The 22240-nt window shown below is 49.8% G+C and overlaps 1 protein-coding gene across 10 annotated transcripts in view; it reads left to right on the forward strand.

Annotated features, from left to right (window-relative positions):
- Positions 1 to 22240, forward strand: part of DAB2IP (DAB2 interacting protein) — a 169475-nt gene that overhangs the window by 132566 nt on the left and 14669 nt on the right. For 8 of the 10 annotated variants that reach the window (XM_080927837.1, XM_080927841.1, XM_080927834.1 and 5 more), the window contains 6 exons: positions 14306 to 14459; positions 15421 to 15519; positions 16234 to 16803; positions 19255 to 19399; positions 19491 to 19635; positions 21722 to 21958. In XM_080927837.1, the coding sequence (XP_080783963.1) occupies positions 14306 to 14459; positions 15421 to 15519; positions 16234 to 16803; positions 19255 to 19399; positions 19491 to 19635; positions 21722 to 21958 (1350 nt within the window). The remainder of the gene's footprint in view (positions 1 to 14305; positions 14460 to 15420; positions 15520 to 16233; positions 16804 to 19254; positions 19400 to 19490; positions 19636 to 21721; positions 21959 to 22240) is intronic. The other 2 variants (XM_080927839.1, XM_080927835.1) reach the window with 1 other exon arrangement.

Genomic DNA, 22240 nt, shown 5'->3' on the forward strand with positions numbered 1-22240 from the left:
TAGAGCGGGGAAGTCTAGTACAGAGAGGCTACTGGCCCTCTGGGCTCCCATAGGAGAGGGTTGGGAAAGGGGCCTGTTAGGCCTGAGGCTCTCTGGGGCATGAAGATATTCCTCCCACTTGAGGTAGGAGTCTGGGAGGATGTGGTGCAGAGTTGGAGTTATGCACACACTGGAGTATTTAAAGCTCCATGTGATGACATCACCATAGAGAAGCATCTTGCTTCCAAACCCAGAGCCCTGAAGAGACTGGAGGACAGTTGGGACAAAGGGACCTGTGAAGAATGATGGGTCCGTGGTGTGGGCAAACCTGGGTCTCGGGGTGATGTTGGTTGTGGCAACCTAAAGAAGTGGGGAAGCTTGGTGGCTGTCTCAAATGACTCCTGCCTGTGTACTTCAGGTGACCTAGCTCTACTCTGGTCTGACCTTGGTAGACTGTCCAGAGAGATTTCCCTACCCCCTAAATATCAGCAATAAATGGCCCTCCCCTCCCTCATTGCTCTCTAGCTGGTTCTCTAGCTGCAAGGACCCTACTGCCCTTGCTCCTTACCCCATTCTTTACTTCTGTGCTTTCCCGTGAATCAAGACCTACTTCTGGGCCTGAGGGGTCTGTGGCCTCTGCCGGAGTTTTTCTCAGAGGGATGTAGACTTCTCTTCCCTAGGGATGTCCAACTGAATCTGAGGTTTTTACAGACTTTGATTGCTAGATCCTTTACCTCTGTCCCAAGGCCTTGCTGGCTCTGGGGAGAGTTTAGAATGTGTTTGGTTGTACAGGGTGAGGGACAACCTGTAGCCTAGTGGACAGCAGGCCCTGGTAGGTTCTTAGTGTTGAGTAAATAACTAAGATACCTAAGTATTTGGGGATCCCCTTTGCTTGGTTAGTGCCTTTTAGCATTTGCTTTACCATTGCTTTTACCTGTGCTGTCTTCAGGTTGGGCTGTATTAATTTTATACACGAGGAAACTGTGGCACTGGAACGTGAAGGGCTCGTATTTACTAAGTAAGAAACATGACCAGAATTGAAGCTGAGGCATAGAGGCCCCCAGCCAGCTAGTCAAGTGCTGGATCTCCTACTTCATTTCAGGAGTCAGACATAGACTGTCCAGGAATAGAGGCCTTCCTGCTACCTTGGACTTGCTCCACATAGAAAATCAGAGGCATCAGGCTCCAAGGAGCTGTAGACCTCAAGCTCAGCAGGCCTTTGGGTGTTGAAAGAACCCCTGGCTGTGAGGGAGGCTCAATGACCAACAGCTCTAGGTTGATCCTGTGCTTAAGCAACAAACTAGTTGATCTAAGACCAAAAGTCAGGTATGAGAGGCTCCACCCGGGGAGTTGAAGTCCTGTGCTGCTCCGTCCTCCAAAACCCCCAGGCTTAGGCTCCTTTCCTCCCTCTGCCTACTCACTGGGCCTCAGTGGGGCTGGACACCAAGCAGGCTGTTTGCTGCTTCAAAGGACTCGGCTAGCTCCCATCCTTTCTCAGTCTTTATTGTCTCCAGGGGAAGGCAGTCATCTTAGTCATCCTGCAAGGGATCCCTGAAAAATTCTTTAGGGGGAGGTGACTTGCCCTGATCACTCCCTTGGAAGCTTGTCTGTGATTTGTGTCTCCCAGCATGCCAGCTCTTTCAGCCAAGTGGAGGCAGGCCTTTGCTAGGTGTTCACTGAACACCAGGCTTGCTCTGTGTCCTAGGAAGTAAATGCTGTTTTGAAGTAATCCATTTTACAAAGGCGGAAACGGAGGGAGGCTCAGAGGTACTTAGGAGCAAGTAGTGTGTAGCTCAGGTTTGAGTGCAGACAGCTACAGACCCTCGGGCTTACTTCCAGATTCTACAGACTCTACAAGTGAGTTAGGTCCTCAGGACTGAGCCTTGTATGGTGTTGGACTGAGGCTTTCACCTGGCCAAGGTAAGGCATACAGCAGCCATTAAACCCAGGCCAGAACGGCACACCTTTCTTGGCTGCCTTCTCGGATCAGGTCTCAGGGTCCAGACAATCAAGCATCTTTCCCTCTTCTTCCCTTGCCCAAGCTTGGGGTAGGCAGAAGAGCCCCCATGCTGTGGCTCTACTCCATAACTATGGGCAGACTGTGTCTGAGTCTTGGGCTAAAAAGATACTGGCTCTCACCTCTTGCTCTGTCCACACAACCTGTTTATGGAGTAACTGGTGGTCTGTGAGGATACCCATGCATCTGCAGAGCCTGCAGCCCACTCTCTTCCCTTTCATGACTCTCCTCCTGACATTTGTCTCCGTTTTGGGTCTAATGTAAGATGGAGGAAGTAGGAGAAGAGACTTTGGGTTTTATGGCTCAGCCTGAAAGCCTAGTGGCCGGGCACTTTAGAAGCACGACTTAGTGCCATCTTTTCTTAGAAGAGAAAGGTATTGAAGGATGTGAATTTTGTGGGACCTAAGGCTGGGACAGGAGAAAGTTGGTTTTTTGAAAGTGAGCTGCTGCTACAGGGGTGGGGAGTCCTTGACTTACACTGACCTGTGAGCTGAATTCTGCCTTGGAATCCTGTTGACCTCAACTTGTTCATTTGCAAGTTGGGATGATGGCACTGCCTTCCTGGGGAGTAAAGCAGGCAATGCTAAGGAGTGAATGCTAAGGAGTGCTAGGTCTTTGCTTAGTAAGCAGTGATTTTTTTCAGAACTGACAGTGTTCCTCCCTTTTATAGTCTGTACATGAGAATTAGTTTTACTGTTTCTGCTTCACATGCTTTGGAACCTTTAAGTGAAATTGAAATTTTGCCTAAAGACTCTGTTAGAAGCCTAAGGCTGCTAATCTGGTCTTGACTCATGGGCTGTTACTTCACTTTTCCTGTTTCCTGTAAAGAAAAAGGCATCTGTACCTTTAAGTTCTCGAAGATCTGGTTGGGACACTGGCCCTTTAAGAGAACATTACAGAGTTGGAACATGGTTTTTTGTTTAACTAGCCATGGTTGGTCCCAGAGAACAGAACTAGAGTGCTGTGTCTAGAACTAGAGCACAGAACTGGACTGACTGAGGTTGGTGGGGAACAGCCAGTAGCTAGGTGACTAGCCTCTATCCCCAGCTTGGCTAAAACTGGTAGCTCTGTTCAGGCATGGTGAGTTGCCTCAGTTGAGGCTGAGCAGAAGGGAGCCATTTAATCCTCTTGAGCTCAGGGAGGCCTGGATGGGTTGGGCTGCTACCAGTACTAGATAGAGTGATTGTCACAGGTGCCCAGCCTGCAAGGGACTCAAATTTCCAGTGTTGGCAGCTATACCCAGATAGTCACTACTAGCCCAGAACTAGGAAGCAGTTAGGATAGGTCTGGCTCAAGCAGGAGGCCAGCGGGGAGTGGGGGTGGGGTGTGCTGCATGCTGCTGCTGCTGCTGCTGCTGCTGCTGCTGCTGCTTTTAGTTTAGTGATGGGGTGGCAGTAGCCTGTGAACATGGAAATGCCAGGAACAACTGGAGCATTCTGATCTCTGAGGAGTCTGGCCTTTGTTCTGATTATCCAGCTGGGCTGGGTGGAGCTGCGCTTGCTCACACTTGGGCCTTACCATCTCCTCTCCTGCAGACTTGCCATTGCTTACCTCCCCTTCTGCTTGGCTCCTGCACTGGAGGTGCTGAGTGTGTTGGCTGCAGCTGGAGAGGTTGTCAGAAACCAGATCCTGTTGCTGTAGTAGTCTTCTGGAGGAGTCTTCTTGGCTCTCACCTGTTACAGTACTAGGGGCAGGTAAGACTGCCTGCAAGATGCCCTCTGGCCATGTTACAGACAGGATCACTAGGTGACAGGGCAGGGCCCTGTTATCACCAGTTCCTGTAGTTACTTGATAGTTGGCACATTTCAACATGTGATTTCTATAGGATTCACTGACAAGCAGAGAAGAGTTTGGGACTGGATCTCATATACCCAAGCCTCCTCTGTCCTGGTAGTGTCTGAACTGTGACACTGGCTAAAGTCAGTTTTCAGTGTGAATTGGAGAGGTAGGTGGAAATGGTAGGCTCTATGTTTGTTTGTTTCTCCATTTTTTTTTTCTTGATTCTTGCAAAAGCATCTTACTTAGTAGTCTGTATTCTAGGGTGGTCTGAAACTTAATTCTCCTGCTTCAGCATTCTGAGTGCTTGGATTATACGTGTGTATTACTGTGCTGGACAAGTGAGCACTGAACAGGGCTCAGACAGGAAATGGCTCACCATGAGCAAAGGTGGGCTGCAACGTACAGTGATTATCAGAAGGGTTGAGCTGGCCCAGCTGCTGGCCTGGTACACACCTACCTACTTAAAGGGGGTTGGCTTGATCTGCTGGGATACCTTGGACCCGACAGCAAATGACCGTGCAAGTGTAGTCAGTCTCTAGTGTAGAAAAAGAGGGACTGTGGAGGCCATCTCCAAGCCTCAGTTTCCTTAACCATGGTCAGGTACGTCAAAGGAGCTATGAAGCCAGTACCTTAGTGTACTTCCTAGGTGCGTGGCTTAGCAGCAGATGGCTGTGTGGGGACTTGAGAGCACCCTCTGCTTTTCTTTGACATGGTGTTTTCCTGAGTTTCTAGTTTTGCTTGTAGTGTAGGAACATTGCTTGCTGGTAGCTGCCCTCTTATTGATTTGCTCCTGGCTGCCTCCTGCTATAGTTCAAGGTGTGATAGGTAGCTCTATTGCTTTCTGGGGATCTGCAGGCTCAAAGATGATATAAGGGAGGCATTCAGCTATTATATTCCCTGCTCAGAATGGGTAGTGTCAATGAAGTGTAACCACAAGATAGCCCATTTGATAGGTGAGAAGGCTGGCCCACATTTCCTTCATTCTGCTCCTTTCCCATTGTGTCTGCTTCTTCTGTCTCCTAAAGGCTGCTGACATGGAACCTGTGTGGCCAAAAAGCCTTCCATCCCTAGTAGTGGCTATACTTAAAGAGGTACCTTCTTTGAGCTGACAGCTGGAGTCTCAGTGTATATGCTTATTCCAAGACGTGTCCTCCATAAATAGAAAATTTTAAGATGTCTGTACAAGGTGACCTATCCTTTTGAGCCTATTTGGATGGGGGTGGGGAGAGCTGGTGACGTTATTGGGATCATTTGACAGAGAAGCTTTTATTTTTTTAGCAGTCTTGCTGTAGAAACAGGGAGGAAAGATCTGGACCAAGAAGAGCAAGGTCTTTGGAAATGTCAGTGGACCAGGGAGAAACCAGGAACATCAGGGGAGTGCTAGAGAAGTGGGCAGAAGGCCTAGGGTAAGGCAGGGCATAGAGACCACCAGGACTGACTGCAGGCCTACAGACCCAGAGCACACTGTTGGATAACTTGTTAAGCATCAACAGGGCCCAAATGGCAACACTTGGCTTATTAGTTTGGCCCAGGTCATGGCATTTTGCTTATTGTTTTTTGTTGTTGAACTTTTATATGTGGTAGAGCCTGGCCTTGGGCACCTGGTCCACCTGCCTCTGCTTCCCAAGTTCTAGGATTGCATGTGCTTCCAATGTCCAAGTCTGATTTGCATGGGATCAGTACATTTAACCAGTTATCAGAAGTATGGTCCGATGGGTTAGAGAGGGCAGCAGCCCTCGGGTTAACTATCACTCTAATACAAACAAGCAACCACATGGAATGGCACCTGGGTCTTGGTTGGAGAAGATGAGACAGAGGATACTGTATGCATCCCATATTCCATCATAAGGGAGGGAAGGCCTCCCAGAGGTGAAGAACTGTAGATTAGGTTAGTCAAGGTAAGCTGCTTTCTATGGAATGGGAATACTCCCTTTTAGCCAATTCTTGATTTTTATTTTATGATCATTCTCTATGAGCATTATTTCCAGGACTATGGAGGCTGCTCTTGAAAGTATTTGTGGCAGGATCAGGAGGCAATTAGGATACCTAGGTATGTCCCTGGGCATAGCTGTGGTCCACTGAGCTCACTTACAGAGCTGAGAACACCTTGGCCAGAGCCTTGAAACTTCCCTAGACAGTCTGAAGAAATGATGGCAGCAGGGTAACAGTCTGAGGTGGCTGGGGACAGCTCCAAGTGTCTACTGTGCTATGCAGGGGTATTGGCCTCTGCCTGGGGGTACAGGTGGAGACACTTTCCCTGGGAAGATGGAGGCAGGGTGAGAGCTTGGAAATGCCTTACTCAGTGGTCTCTCTGAGTGGCAGACCAAGCCTGGAGTTTTCTCCTGGGAACCAGGGAGGGCAAAGAGCTCAAGTATCCGGGCTTTGGGCCTCAGTTCTCTTTGGAATTGCTCATCTCATCCTGTTCAGTAAGTGTTCTTGGATTCTCTTTTGAAATTCAGGGCACTTTGCTGTTCTACTGAGGTTTATGAATGTTTAAAAACTGCTTTGTGGTCCCCAAAGTAATTTGACAAGTCTGACAGCTATTGATTAAAAACCCAAAATTATTCAGGCTGCAGGATGATAGGGGATTAGTGGAAAGGTTTCTGTTTTTGCCCCATCCCAGGACTCAAGGAAGGAAGCTGTGAAGGCGAATGTGATCTCAGACCTGCAGCCTCTGTTGGGTATTCTGAGTCCTGGGAAGGGTAGGATGGGCTCTGTTGGCTTCCTGAAAGTTAGGTTTTGTACAGGAGAGAGGGAACTTGCTTAGGGTTTATAGGTCCTGAAGGAAAACAAACTGACCCAAGGTCTTAGGTTGATTAAGGGTGGGATTAAAATGTGAACCCAGAGCTCTTTGGCCTGGTTCTCTTCCCTGCTGTGTGAGATGAGGTGCAGACCTTGCTCTCTCTGAGTCTTGGTGTGTGGCAGTTACCGCTGAGCTTGGACTCATTGGGCCTCTTTGAAGCACTGCTGTCCTGACTGCTTAGGATGCCACCTTCTGTGTATGGTTGGGAGAAGACTGAGATGTTGAGTGAACTGGGATAAGCATGTCAGCATCCTTTGCACACCACTGGTGCCCGACCTTAGGTTGCTTAGTAGCCAGTCATGGACTGTCCAGATTTGATTGTTCTCTTTATATTCTCAGCCCTGTGGTGTGGAGATCCCAGGGGTAGTATGGAGGCAGAAGGCCAAGACCCAGTGTGTATGTGAAGAAAGGTGTCATCCAGGTTCCTAATTCAAGTCCTGGATCGGGAGAACCCAGGCCTGAGAGGGACACATTCCTCCAGGCTTTCTTCCCAGGAAATTCCGCAGGCTGTCTGGCCAGGATGTCTGCCTTTTTAGGATATTGTTTGTTGTCCCAGGACCTAGGGAGCCACCAGGCAGCTCAATTTTCCTTCCCCAGGCTGGGATTTCATCTGGGCTAGACCTTAGCAGCTAGCTAGTTCTCAGGCCTGACAGGGCTGAGAAGAGATGTTCCCAAAAAGGACAGCCCAGCTTATGTCCAACCCTTGATTCCCAGGAGGTCAGTGCCCTTGTCCTGACGTGCTCCAGGACTGAATCCAAGAGCAGGCTACTTACTGTGGACAGAGCTCCACACTGTAGCCTGGGCCTGCCTGCCACACAGACGCCAAAAGAGTCTGCTGGGCTCTCACTCCAGACCTGGTCAGGCTTCTGTCTTGGGTGGACGTCAACTCTGGAGACATAACTTTGTTTGTGCCCCCCCACCCCCACCCCACCTCTGTCCCAGGCCTGGTGTGGAATCCTCAGGTATACCTTCTTTCCCCTTAAATTCACTAAAGGAAATTGATGGCTTAAAAAAGTTTTTGGAGGCATCCTGGGAGTTTAGGCAGCTAAGATTGGCCCTCTTCCTTAGATGAGGAAGTAAGGAAGTTAAATGGTTAGGAAATGCGTAGGTAACCGCTTGGGAAATGCCAGAGGGGTAGCCTGTCCTGGAATTGTCTTCACTCTTCCTAAAGCCTGCAGAGTTGAGAGGTGGGTAAAGAGAGAAGGGATGGCCACAAGGGACTGGTGGTGGTTCCTGGCACTGGCTTGTCCTCATGAGCACACTCCTGTGCTGACTCATTTGACTTTAGAGTGATCTCCATGAGCGTTGTGTCCATCTCCTACTGATAGATGGGAAGCAGGTCTAGCAGGTCGAGAGACTTACACTTAGAGCTGTTTTATTAGGTGGCAGCTGATACCCAGCTCCTGGTTTTGCTGCCCGCTGGCCTTCAGTAGTGTTCCTTCACGTGGGTGTTTGCTCAGGCTCACTCTACCTGTCTGCCCCGTTGGCCAGTCGTGCGGGCATTCCTCTGCCATATGGCTTTTAAAAGTATTTTGTGTGAATGGGTATTTCATGTGCATGCATATCTGGACCCGTGTGTGTGTGTGTGTGTGTGTGTGTGTGTGTGTGTGTGTATTCGCATGGAGGTCGGAAGAGGGCACTGGATCCCCTGAAACTGAAGTGATAGGTGGTTGTGAGCTGCCATCTGAGTGCTGGAAATTGAGCCCCAGCCCTCTGGAAGAGGAGCCAATGCTCTGTCGGTGTCTTAAAGGGTCTCCAGGCCTGCTCCTGTCCATCCCAGCCTTGCCCTGGACCACACACAACTGCTTCCTCTATCCCTTTGAGGTTTGGAGAGTGACCTTGAGCCCCCCCCCCACTTATTTCAACAGTCTTACTGTAAACCCACCCCATAGCTAGGAACCTACTCCTGGTCAAGGGAGCTCCTCAATTATTACAAGTTTTATTTTTCATTTTTGGGACTCCCTTCTTTATTGAAATAATGGGAAATTTCTGTGTCTTTAACCTTTTAAGAGAAAAAGATCAGAGTTGAAAAACAGCTTATGGGCTGGCGCAGAGGCTATCGGATAAGGCTGTGCCCCAGGAGCTAGACAATGCCCTGTTGTTCCTGCTTCTGGGCCTTACAATAAGCTGCTGTTGGGGCTGGTTCTGCCTCCAACAGCAGCTCCCCACTAGCCCATGCCTACATTTCCTGGGCTGTGGAATGAGTGTTTCACAAATAGCAGTGAACCCCGCTCTAGCCTTTGCCCTCCCTAGTGCCTGATGGCTTCTGTAGGGTGAGTGAAAGGCCAGGCTGAGGCTGGGGCATGTACTAACAGAATCAGCCTTGGCTCCTCTGAGCTATAGTGGGAACGGTATCTAACAGTTGCTTGCTCCTACAAGAAATTAGGCAGGTTACTTCTCTTGTATAGGGTGCTGTGCCTTAGTCCTGACAAGGCCGTGGTGAGCCAGGCAGGCAGTGTGGCATGGACAGGCCACAGGCAGCATGAATGTGGGCTGCTTGCCTGGAGAGACCAGGGGCAGCACGGGCTGGCATTAAATGATAGAAAGAGTGGTAGCAGGTGTCTTGGTCATTTGTCAAAGTGAATTTTGATGTGTGTCTGGACAATAGCTTGGGACTGTGAGGCTTGGTTAGCACGGGCTGTAAGAGGAGGAAATGAATTGAGTTATACTATGTAGAAGAGCAGATTCAGTGGAGTGTTCCAGGTGGGGATGGCCATTGAGTCACTCTCTTCTTCCCTGCAGGCTTGTACCCTGGTCAGACCTGCTTAGCAGCAGAGTTCAACATAGATCTTACTAGACTGTTGTCTGGCTGGCCTGTGAGCGACTGAGTACCTATTTCCTGGAATGTGTGTGACTCCATTCCATGGAATGTGTGGTGACTGGGCTTCTGGTTCCTAGAGAGCTACGATGGGCTACAGAACTACTAGGTTGATGGACCAAAACATTGCCACAGAAGATTCACTGAGCCCCATAGGGTCCTCTGATAAAGAATATGCAGATGGGGGCTTCAGGGTAAATTTAGAAATTAGCCTTGAACAGGCAAAGAATATCTTGCTCACCTCTCCTAGCAAATGGCTGTTTCAGTGGCATTTGTACTGAGGAGGTCTGCTCTTGTTTTAGCTGACCTGACCTTCATCAGATATGGTTGAACTTGGCTGTTGGGGGTCTTGGGGACTTTGGCCATTGAGGCTTTGAACACTGGAGCTAAGACAAGTACAGCTTACCCATGGGAAGTCTCCCACCTGGCAAAGGAACTACAGTGTGATAAACACTGGGAACAACATGCCCTGGCAATTGTCCCTGCTTACTCAGGGGATCTGGAAAAAACTTCATGGAAGAAAGGGCTTGAAGCTAGATGTTGAATTTGGTTGAACCAAGGCAGAGTAGTCAAGTGTTGGATACCTGCTGAGGACACACAGCAGGAGCCCCTGGGGTGGGGCAACCCAGTAGGCAGGCCAGTGAGCAACGGGCCTGGGTAGGTGAGTCAGGCAGAGGGATGCCAGCCAGCAACCCAGAGTGTGGGACCAGGGCTGGAACAGAAGAATCTTGTGATCTCTAGGGGGACACCTTAACCTCCATCACTCAAAGACCTAGGAAGTGAACCCATATTGTTCTTCCTCAGTGTGTGTTCAGTCCTGTTGTTCTTCACTTGGGGGCAAGAGTCCCTCCTTTCTCAGATAAGGAAATAGACCAGAAAGCACTACAAGGGTGGGAATCTTGGCCTCTGTTTCTTTGTAGGCTAAGGTCAGCATTTTCTCTTGAGCTTTTGAAGAGTCTATGAGGTAATGCGATGTGGCTGGTAGCCCAGGGTTATGGCTTTTCTTAGGGTGCTGGGTCTTCTCTGGTGAGGGCAGGCATGTAGCTTAAGACCTGGGCCTGTTTTGTTATAGGCCTCTGACCTTTTTTTTTTTTTTTTTTTTTTTTTAATACAGTGTAGTTTCACAGTCTTAGTTAGGGTTTCCATTGCTATAAACAGACACCATGACATGGCAACTCTTATAAAGGACAACATTTAATTCAGACCGCCTTACAGGTTCAGAGGTTCAGTCTATTATCCTCATAGGGGGAAACATGGCAGTGTGTGGGCAGGCATGGTGTTGGAGGAGCTGAAGTTCTGCATCTTTTTTTTTTCTTAAAACTTTATTTTTTTTTTTTAAAAAAAGACAGATACATCAACAGATGTATTTTAAAAGCATTTTGGCATAAAACTATATGAACATATTTTTGTCAGTACTTGATTTTTTTTAAGTTTTGATAGTATGCATTGAAATCTTACTAGTTACAATGAAAAAGTACATGTAAAACAAAATGTAACATGGAAATAGTCAAAGTTTTCTTGATGTGTAAAGATTAAACATAATGATTTTTAAACACCAAAAATTGTCATGAGGCTATCTTCTTAGTTCTTGACTTATTAATGATTTAAGGTCTAGGTGTACCCCACTCTTGAGAGGGTGCTATACACTTACTGTTTTGTTTGTTTGTTTGTTTGTTTTTGTTTTTGTTTATTTTTCTAAAAAGGACTGAGGCTTCCACTTTTTGGCCTTTCTTTTTTTGAGCTTCATATGGTCTGAGTTGTTTCTGGGGTGTTCAGAGCTTTCTAGGGCTAGTATGCAATTATCAGTGACTGCATATTATGTCTGTTCTTTTGTGACTGGGTTACCTCACTCAGGATGATATTTTCTAGATACATCCATTTTCCTAGGGAAGTTCTACATCTTGTTCTAAAGGCAAACAGAAGACTGAGTTCCTCAGGCAGCTAAGAGGAGGATTTCAAAGCCTACCCCCACAGTGATACACTTTCTTCAAAAAGGCCATACCTCTTAACAGTACCACTCCCTATGGGCCAAGCATATTCAAACCACCACACACAGTATTCCTGTTGTTTTGAGATGTTCAGACCTGGGCTGTGGAGATGATTCTCAGGTGCAGGTCCATCTGGAGGCTGGAGCTGATTCCCAGGTAGTTGTCCTATTTGGAGGGAGGCATTTTGCCTCCCCTAGTGTCACTTTGCCAAAAGGACTAGGGCTTGGATCTTCATCGACTACAGAGGTCAGGGAAGGAAGCCATTGTGAGTCTTAGCTAGATGGCCATGCAACTGGCTGCTTTCCAGCTTTACTCAGCTTGGTCAGCCAGGAGTGGGGAGTGGCAGAGGCCCTGAGAACAGGACTGAACAGATCTCCCTGCAGGAAGCCTCTGATCAAACAACTTCTTGAGCCCACCTTCTCTTTCTGTAAAGTAGGTGGACAGTTGAAGCTCTTGGTAGTAGTGTGTGCAGCTGAACCAGCTAGGTGTCTAGCCTCTGCTAGTGGGGCATATTTAAGAACACCTCTCACCTGGGAGTAGAGTGGGAGCCAAGCGGGCCAGTGCCTGTCTATCTCCTTTCACCTGAGCATTCCAATAGGGGAAGCTGTGACCACTCACTGACCCCTTGGAGCCAGGGCAATTTGGGGTGCAAGTTCCCTCTCTGATTAACTTCTTCATCAGCCTGGCATATCAGAGGTGGAGGTAAGAGAGAATTGACCAACTATGTGTGTGAGTAGAAAGCATGGTAGGGTAATAGACTACTCAGACTGATGGTTCAGGTGCCCTGGGGTGCTGCAAATATAGGGCGGGGCTGGCTTTCTGGAGAGTTTGCTCTTAAGCCATGAGATGGTCCTGCTGGATCTAGGACATGATCAAATGACCATGTCCCTTACTAAATTTCTATTCATCTTACCAACTGTTCCCCGCAGGCATATCCTAGTGGGTTGCAACAGATAGCTCCTTCTAGGTCTGCATGGGATAAGACTTGAGATTAGTATGTATCAGAAACCTGGAGGGCAGAAGATGGCAGACTGACTCCAAGTTAAGAGCGAAGGAAGTTCAGATAGATGTATGGTCCTTCAAGTCTTGCCAGCACCAACCAGGGCCCTGCTACCCAGGAGCAGGTGGCTAGGGAGACCTTGGAGATTTAACTTCTGCTCCAGGCTTCCCTCATGGAACAGCCTTTGGGGGAGATAGGCAAGCCAGGACTGCACAGTTATAGCCAGTTGGGCTGGGCTAGTTTAGAAGCCTTGAGGGCCCTGAGCTTCCCTTCAGCTTTGTTTCCCCAGGAAGCCCAGATCGGCTGGAGCATGTCTGGGACAGCACAGGGAAGAAGAGAAAGGGAGATAAAGGTTTTAAAATCACTGAGTTTAGCCCTGGTTGTTTGGAGTCTGGCCTGTTGGGATCCTCAGGTTCTAGGCTTATTTGAGCAGGCTCGAGCAGGTGTAGGGTTATAAATCATGCCTCACACTCCTGTCTCAGCACCAGAGGGCAAACCCAGCTCTCCAACTCCTCCCTTTTCTTGGCTGGGCTCCTCCTCATCATATCTGGCTCCCAGCTGGGTCAGAAAGCACCCTGATTTCACCTTGCTGCTTTAGGACCTGGCTATCAGACCAAAGGGGGGTGAGGGGAGGGGATACTGGGTCTTGGCTCTTCCTTAGGCCAAGTGACTTCCCCAGCATCTGAGACAGGAAGTGTCTTCTGTTGAGTTACGGGCAGGTGGTTTGTGAGGTTGGCTGCTTCCTTATAGCAGTGGTCAGTGCTGGGGTTGGGGGTTGGAGCCAGGATTCTGGGCTAGAGAAAAGGTAGTTTACCGTAGTAATATGGGGCATCCCAGGAGAGGATGACATGATGGACCTGTTAGGTCCAGGGCAAAAACAAAGGCCATTTTCCTCCCAAACCCCAGCTGCCTTCTCACGCACATGCTGGTGGGCTGCAGGAGACCGGCACCCTCTGGTCTTGGGTAGCAAGGCGTGGCAGGCTGATCCAAGCATACTCACTGATGTGCAGCCAGTGGCCAAGCCAAGTCACACACCCCAGGGGGAGTGCTGAAGGGGCATGAAGTGGGCTTCTGGCCAGCTTTAACCTCCACTCCCTCCTGGTTCTGCCCATCTCTTCAGAGCCCTCAGGTGGCCACCTTTTTACTGGGTTGGAGAAGCTCTGTGGAAAGGTAGAATGGGTCTTCTGGGGTTGCCTGCATGGCTCTTCATGCAAGGGTCTGGGGAACTGGAGATTACTTACTTGGGGCTACAGAAGTGATATACAACATTTCAAGGGTCAAACCTAGCAGAGCTAGTCTGACCTTGTCTTTACGTGTTGCCAGGTCGTATTTTTGTGTCTTGTGTCAAGATCTGTCTTGGGGCTCATTGACCATAACTTGGGTCTCAAAACCCATGGTATATAGACCCCAACCTAGAGTCAGTGTTTCTGTTGCTATATAGAGCACTGAGGTCCCTGCTAGCCAGAGGGTATGGGAGCTCCCTTGCCTTGTGTGGGGCTGGCAGGATGGAGCAGTATATGAGAAAGGACTTTGCTAGCAGTGACATTCTTAATGAATGTTAGGACAGAGACCTGGGCAGAAGGCAGGATAGGAAAGGCCCTGGAAGACTGTAAGCTCTTTGCTACAGGGTTGTGGGGCCACTTTAGAGCATGGCCAGATCCTGCCCCTAACTGGAGTAGACACAGAATCCTCCACAGCTTGCTGTCTGACAAGGGAATACCTTATTTGGACTGCAGTGTGGTGTGTAAAGGAGCTGTAAAGGTCCTCCAGACCTGCATGCTGTAAGACTGCATGTGGAAGTTGGGAGGAAGGGTTTTTCTGGGAGCAGTGGAGTCACAGGCAAGACAGAGGGACAGATGGAAGCCTGTTTAGTGCAGGTATTGTCAGGTCTGTGTGACATCCCTGTTGCCTACCTTCACAGGTCCCATCTGATGCCAAGGCTGAAGGAGTCTCGATCACACGAGTCCCTGCTCAGCCCCAGCAACGCAGTGGAGGCCCTGGACCTCAGCATGGAGGAGGAGGTGATTATCAAGCCTGTTCACAGCAGCATCCTGGGTCAGGACTACTGCTTTGAGGTAGGTGTCTACCACAGATCTACCCTTCTCAAATTGGCCAGGCTTGCTTGGCAGACTCCTGGAGTGCTCTCTGACCCTGGCAGGGCACAAGTTTTGGGGAACAGTCTAGAATTTGCTCCAAAATACATACTGTCCTCACTCACCCCCAATAATCATACTTTGGGGGAACCCTCTGGTAGAGGAGTGAGCCTAGTAATGACAGCCCGGTGGGATCTAATGTGGCATCCTTTTGCCATCTGACAGATCCTGTGCCCTGTATTCTTCTGGGTTAAGACTCAGGTCAAATCAGACTGGCTCTGCACTCAAATGTCCATATCTAGGACAGGCTGAGAGGGTTGGGGTCTCCCTTCTTGTCTCAACAAAGGCTGCTACAGAATGATCACACCTCTGGTGCCTGGATGTGGGTCCGCTTTCTCCAGTGGAGCCTGCATTTTGCTGGGAGCAGCCTGGTCAGTGAGGGCAGTTCTGGCCAAATTTCTCACCCCAGGAAAATGTTGGGGTTGCAACTAGGAAGTGAACAGGATTCATACCAGCAGGGGAAGGGGAAGGTCAGCTCTCTTTCCTCTAGACTAACACTTGTTAGCTTTCTATGATGTTGTTATCATTGTTGGTGGACAAAAGAAATCCCCAGGAAGGATCAGTTTAGGACAAATCTGACCCTCACTTGTCTCCTGGGACCTAAGGAGACTGTGCTTGGTTATGTATGCATGTTGACTCTCAGGAGACGGAGGGCAGGGATGAGGAAACAGGCCCCAAAGCCCATAGCAGAAGCCTTCCTACTTTCCCACCGCTGACCTTTAGGGACACAGTGGGGTCCAGTGTGCCAGCTGTGGCTCATGAGGTTTCTGGTAGCTCCTCCTTGCCTCTTCCTGTGGGTGCTATGCAGTCATGGTGGCCTCGGGCTTTCCGTAACTGTCCAGCCTTGTGGTTCCTTCCTCTCTAACACCATCTTGTTTGACAGGTGACAACATCATCAGGAAGCAAGTGTTTTTCCTGCCGGTCAGCTGCTGAACGAGATAAGTGGATGGAGAACCTTAGGCGAGCCGTGCACCCCAACAAGGTAGGCAGGCAGGCTCACAGGCTCAGGTACCTGCTCTGTGGGTCATGAGAGATGAGGTGAAGCTCAGACAGGAGGGAGCAGAGACAAAGGAGTAGGGACAGGGGCAAATGGGCCTGGAAGGAACTGAAATTAGTGAGCTATGACAGCTGTTAGGTATGTCTTCCTGCAGTTTAGTTTCCCTTTAGAAGTGGGGTCCTGCCCAGAACCACTTCCTCCTAACCATCCACACCCTTCTTCACATGATGCTCCTGTGTCTTCTTACATTCTACTGTCCCTGGACTCTTCCAACTGCTTAGACCCTGACTGCAGTCAAGGCTGTTAGGGCTCCTGCCTGTGTCTTATCTTCCCAGATGACTTCTGGGTCTAAATTAAGTCCTGGTTACCATGACATCACCAAAGGAGGGGTCTTAGCAACAGTCATCTCTAAAGTTGTTTTGTAGACCAGGAGACTGAGGAACTGGGGCCACAGCCTATAAGGGGGAAACACTGTGCTGGCTTCCTTTCCCTGTCTCACTCAGAGACAGAGCTGCTTTAGTACTGCTTTCTAGGAGAGCCAGCCTGGGCCCAGGGCTTGTGTTGGTAAGCTAGCTAGTAATCAGTAGGGCAAACTAGTTGAAGACTTATCCATGGGTGTCTTCCCTATCCTTTCTCATACATCTGACCACTCACTTCCTCCTGGATTTCGGAGGTAACAGCCCCAATTGACCATCCCAGACCCCTCTTATGCAGGACAACAGCCGGCGTGTGGAGCACATCCTGAAGCTATGGGTGATTGAGGCCAAGGATCTGCCAGCCAAGAAGAAGTATCTGTGTGAACTGTGCCTGGACGATGTATTGTATGCCCGTACCACGGGCAAGCTCAAGACAGACAATGTCTTCTGGGGAGAGCACTTTGAGTTCCACAATTTGCCGCCTCTGCGCACAGTCACTGTCCACCTGTACCGGGAGACTGACAAGAAGAAGAAAAAGGAACGCAACAGCTACCTGGGCCTGGTGAACCTGCCTGCCGCCTCTGTGGCTGGGCGGCAGTTTGTGGAGAAGTGGTACCCAGTGGTGACACCCAATCCCAAAGGTAGCAAAGGCCCTGGTCCCATGATCCGAATCAAGGCACGTTACCAGACCATTACCATCTTGCCTATGGAAATGTACAAGGAATTTGCTGAGCACATCACTAACCACTACCTGGGGCTATGTGCAGCCCTTGAGCCCATCCTCAGTGCCAAGACCAAGGAGGAGATGGCGTCGGCTCTGGTGCACATCCTGCAGAGCACAGGCAAGGTGAAGGTGAGTATGGTGCCCTGTTGCAGGAAGATCTTGATGGATCTGTTATTATTATCTGCTTCATTTTGGAGGACTTGGGTATACCCATTTCAGCCACACGGGCACCCTGAAGTTGAGCACTGTGCCATGAGTTGGGGGAACTTTGTACTCCACCAGTAGCAGTGCCGATCCCTGAAGGCATATTATACAGTGATTGGACCAGAACTAGTGCCGAGTGGGCTCCCCTGCTGTGCTCAAGCTGGTGTACCTGGACTCTTCCAGCACGTGTGCCCAAACCCACATACCCAGTGAGGTATCAGTTGGCAGGTATTCCCCACAGGTGAGCGTCTTCATAGTCCTGGTTCAACCCATGCCTTCACTCATAGCTTTTACACTCAGGCGCACGGGTATGTACACTTCCCAAGTGTAGTCAGCCAGACATGGCCCTGGTGCCTTGTAGAAATAGGGATCAGAGAGCCATGCCGATGGGCTCTGCTTCAGAGGCAGAGGGACCCACCCAGTTCCTGCTACTACCACCACTTTCCAAAGCCTGACAGTTTTGAACATGGTCCAGAAAAACCACAGCTTGGTTCCACCTAACTGGCTAGTGAACAGAATGTCTCCAGAAGGCATACCATCTCCAGTAGCACATGATTCTAATGGGCTTTGCTGCTGTGGTGAGATGCTTCCTAGTTACCACTCATTGTCCCTTGTGGATTGCTGTCCTCAAAGAGTCAGGGGACACTAATTGAGCTGTCCTAGCCCTCTGCATTGTAGTAGACTTGAATAACAGGCCAGCAATGATATTGTTTGAGAACGAAGGCTTGAGGATGGGAGTGGGGGTCACCCTGAGGTAATGTCCTAAGCCCTCAGCCTGTTGTAGTCAGGGAGGCCCAAGAAGGGAACTGGGTTTGGATGCTCAGTGGGCAGAGCTCAATGGTCTAAGACTCCACGAACCCTTGATCAACTCTTAACCTCTTCCTAGAGGCCCTGGCAGGGGGAGGCTATGGTTGGAAGCCCCTTGTCCTCTGCGTCCTCCATTGCCTGCTGGACTGACTGGCCCTGCAGAAGGACAGGGAGGGAAAAGGACTTCCTTAGGGAGAGTGCTGCCTTCCTCCATGTCGTCAGGACCCTCTTCCCCATGTGCCTGCCTTCAGGCTGGCTGGGTATGTTGCCAGCTAGGGCCAACTCTTGAAGTACTGCATGGTTTCTGTTGTTGTTGTAGTCTGGTTTTTACATCTGTTACTTTTTATTTTTTATGTACAGGTGCTTTGCTTTACCTGCATTTATGTCTGTGCACCACATACATGCCTGCTTCCCACAGAGGTCAGAAGAGAGCTTTGGATCCCAGGGACTAGAGTTAGAAGTGATTGTGAGCCATCATGTGGATGCTGGGAATCAAAGCTAGATCTGAAGAGCAGCCAGTGCCCTCAGTTGCAGAATCAGCTCTCTAGCCCATACAGCTGGGCTTTAGTAGTTGGCTAGAGGTTCTGGGGAGTCTGGAGAGTGAGCTGAAAGGTTTACCCTTCCTTCCCTGCTGCTGTTCCTAGTCCCAAGGGCTGCTGTGGCTTGGGACTCTGGTGATGTATGAAGTAGCCAAGAGCATGCAGAGGATGGGACATAACGGATGTCTCTGGAACAGTCTAGAACTAGCAGGGCATTCTTGAGCCAAACAGAACACGTGTTGAAGATTACTTATGCAATGAGGCACTCTCAGGGTCTTAGACCTGTGTCCTCCTGCCCCCCCTTCAGGTCCTGTTAGTCTAAGCTGTGTGCGTTTCCAGTTCCCATCCCAGGACTCCCCTACTTTCTGTGATCTTAGAGGCAGTACCTGGCCCCAGGTAGCTGTGGAGCCTTGGGCAGGCTGTCTGTCTGCTCTGTGCCTTGCTTTCCCTCTTCTGCTGCCACCTCTTAAGATTCATGTCTTACCCCAGTGCTGAGGTCCAGCACCTGTCTCAAAACATCTGGAAGATGGTGGCTTTGAGTAGAAGTCATGGTGGTGCTTCAGCAGTGACGAGGTCTTTACCTCTGATCATTATATTTCCAAGATGTGATCCAGGGGGCCAACTATAGCTTCCTCACAGACCCACCTATCTCTCAGCCCTTCCTTTTGTTGGTCAGTCTGGCCTCCTCGATCAAGGTCTCAATTCTGTATTTCAAAGGATTCTCAAAAGTTAGGCACATTGCAATGAGAAGTTTCAAATGCTCCAGAAACCCTGTGCTGGGCTGCTGTGCCTTGTCTCCTACCCTATAGGCTTTGGGCTTGAGAGGAAGGGAACTACCATCCTGTCAGGTACCACAGCCAGAGGGGAAGGTGTGGCTGAGCTCCTCTGCCAGTGTTTTCCCATGGTGTGATGCTGTCCACAATCTGCCCTCTAAGTCAGTCTGGGGTGTCCAGCGGCCAAGGACAGTGATGGTGCTGCCTGTTCTTCAGCTCAGCTCAGGTTCCACTCTGCTCCCTTCCTGCCTCCCTAGGACTTCCTAACGGACCTGATGATGTCAGAGGTGGACCGCTGTGGGGACAATGAGCACCTCATCTTCCGGGAGAACACACTGGCCACCAAGGCCATCGAGGAATACCTCAAACTTGTGGGCCAGAAGTACCTGCAGGACGCACTAGGTAGTGGGGACATTGCCGGGCCAGCAGGTGGCAAGGGCTGGGCAGTGCTCATCAGACCCTCACTGCCTTCTCCATGCTCACCCGACCACAGGTGAGTTCATCAAAGCTCTGTATGAATCAGATGAAAATTGTGAAGTGGACCCGAGCAAGTGCTCAGCCGCTGACCTCCCTGAGCACCAGGGCAACCTCAAGATGTGCTGCGAGCTGGCCTTCTGCAAGATCATCAACTCCTACTGGTTAGTGCTGCCTGTTGGGGTTTGTATGCTCCTTTGGGGCATAGGCCTTCTCTTCCTTTCATCTTGACTGGGTTTTTTTTTAATTTTTTTAATTTTTATTTTTTTTGTCAGGATGCCTTCATCCCTGCCCTGGGTGCTAGCATCTGACTCCACTTTGTTGCTGTATGGCCAGATTCCTATCATGCCTTTTTTTTAAAGTTCTTAAATACAGGAAACTACTCTTGAATAACTATAAGGAGTGTGTGTGTATGTGTGTGTGTGTGTGTGTGTGTGTGTGTGTGTGTGTGTGTGTGTGTGTGTGAGACCTGGAAATGGCAGTTTATCTGTACCTGTGACTGGTGAACCCCTGCACATGTAGAGACCAATGTCAGTGTGCTGGTACAACATGGAGCTAGAGCCCTCTTGTCCTGGCACCATGGCTCCTCACCGGTCTGTCCCTGGAGGTTATCAGAATTGAATCAATTGAGCAGGGATACATATGAATGCCTAAGCGAGCACTAGCTAGTTCTCTGAGACAGGGAACAGAGAAGAAAGGGGTGATATTAGAGCCAGAATGAGCTACTCATTGGGGCCACAACTAGGCCTGGGATTCATCACTGGGGAAACTCCTAAGACCACTTTCCTAGTCACCTGCTTGCTTTTGAAGTGCATTTATGACACCTTGCTGGCCTGGTGCTAAGCCTGGTTGTGGTCAGCACACATGGGCCTGTCCCTGTAAGCCTTGCTGTCAGCCACAGTGCTGGGTTTGCTTCCACAGAAGAGAAGCTACCCAGGGGCCTGCACCATTATCTCAACTCAGAGCTATGTTCATCCTGCCCAAGCCGCTCCAAAGCCACATCTCCACGTTTGTGTGGTTCTTTCTCCCATGCCATCTTATGTGGCCTGGCCCTAAGGCTTTATTCCTGCCTCAGTGGGACCCGTCATGTCACCTAGCCATCCATACCCTTGCAGCCAAGAGCACCAGCTCAGAGCTGGCACAGGAAGTGCTTGCTGTTCCCAAAGGATAGACAGAGGCAGACCTGCGAGGTGAACAGTGCCCTTAGGAAGGGGTCAGTGGTCAGTGTTTGTGGTAGTGCCCTTTCTCTAGTCCCTCAGTTGCATAAGATGTTCCTCTTGGGTAGGAGACAACTTTCTTTGTAAAGTAAAGCCTTGAGCATTCTCAGAACACACTGTCATCTTCTGCTAGGCTGTATTCTCAGCCTTTGCCCTTCATTCCATGGGGAAGACCTTGTATGGATAGGAGTCTCTTGTTTCTTCCTTCTTTCATCTGGAAGAGTCTTTTCTCCTGGACAAGACCATCAGTAGACATCACTAGGCCTGAGGACTGCCTACCCCCATTTTGTTAGGCAGCTTTGCTGATTCCACCTCATGTATTGCCACATGACCTGCCTGCTGGGCTGAGGACAGAGCTAGTAGTAGACTAGGTCCAGGGAACACTGGGATCTGGTCTGGGTGAAAAGGTGGGAAAGCCACCTAAAGGTGGTACTCAATGGAGCCAAGAACTCTGTGCCAGTGCCTTTTTAGCTGTCACACCAGGAAAGTTTTTACTTATCTCCCCAGCTAGTCCATGACAGATTGTGTTCACACTAGCTGTGTTCATACCCCTGCTCAGTCATTAGGAGCTCTGGAAAACCCAGATTCCTATGACACCATTCAGGCAGAGGGACAAGTTTTGATAGCCAGAAACAGGAGCCCAAGGAACAGCATCTGTCTTCCTTCCCTGTGGTTTTCTTCATGCTTCTGGACCCAGAAGCCTATGTGTTGAAGCAGAAAGATGTTTTCCCTGATCTTGGCATGGAGCCAGTCCCACCAGTCTCCATGCTTAACGCACTCGGACCCTTCACTGAGTCTGCCCACCCTGTGCTGGCTGTTTCCCTAGTGAGTCTTAGGTTGCACGGCAGCACTGCCCACAGACATCTCTGCCTAGTAGATGGTCGTCTGGCTTGTGCAGCGCCCTGTGCTCATTCCACCATCAGCATAAAGCTGGGGTTGGAACTCAGGGTTCCATGTGACTCAGAAACAGATCTGGCCCTGCCCTGTCCTAGGCTCCTCCCTGACCCCCAGGCCCATCTTTGTTCCTATACAGTGTCTTCCCACGGGAGCTTAAAGAGGTGTTTGCCTCATGGCGGCAGGAGTGTAGCAGCCGCGGCCGGCCGGATATCAGTGAGCGGCTCATCAGTGCCTCGCTCTTCCTTCGCTTCCTGTGCCCTGCTATCATGTCGCCCTCACTCTTCAACCTGCTTCAGGAGTACCCTGACGACCGCACAGCACGCACCCTCACGCTCATCGCCAAAGTCACCCAGAACCTGGCCAACTTTGCCAAGTGAGTGTTGTGTCCCATGGGATTGAAGTACACAGGGACAGACAGAAACTTGGGGTATGTGTGCTCTTGACCTAAGCTAATGCAGTAGGTCTAGGTTTTGTCCCTGTCACCCTCAGTCTCCCCACTGCCACGTACTTCAGAATAAAACCTCCTCCACAACCACCCTCCCAGTACTGCGGTACCGTTTTGGTATGCTTCTTTGGATTTTAAAGGTGGGAAGATGATATTTTTTCCTTCTGCTTTTTTTTGAATTAACATATTATTATAACAAGCCATAAGGAT

The sequence above is a fragment of the Micromys minutus genome (assembly GCF_963924665.1).
Source record: "Micromys minutus genome assembly, chromosome: 13".
Taxonomy (NCBI): Eukaryota; Metazoa; Chordata; class Mammalia; order Rodentia; family Muridae; genus Micromys; species Micromys minutus.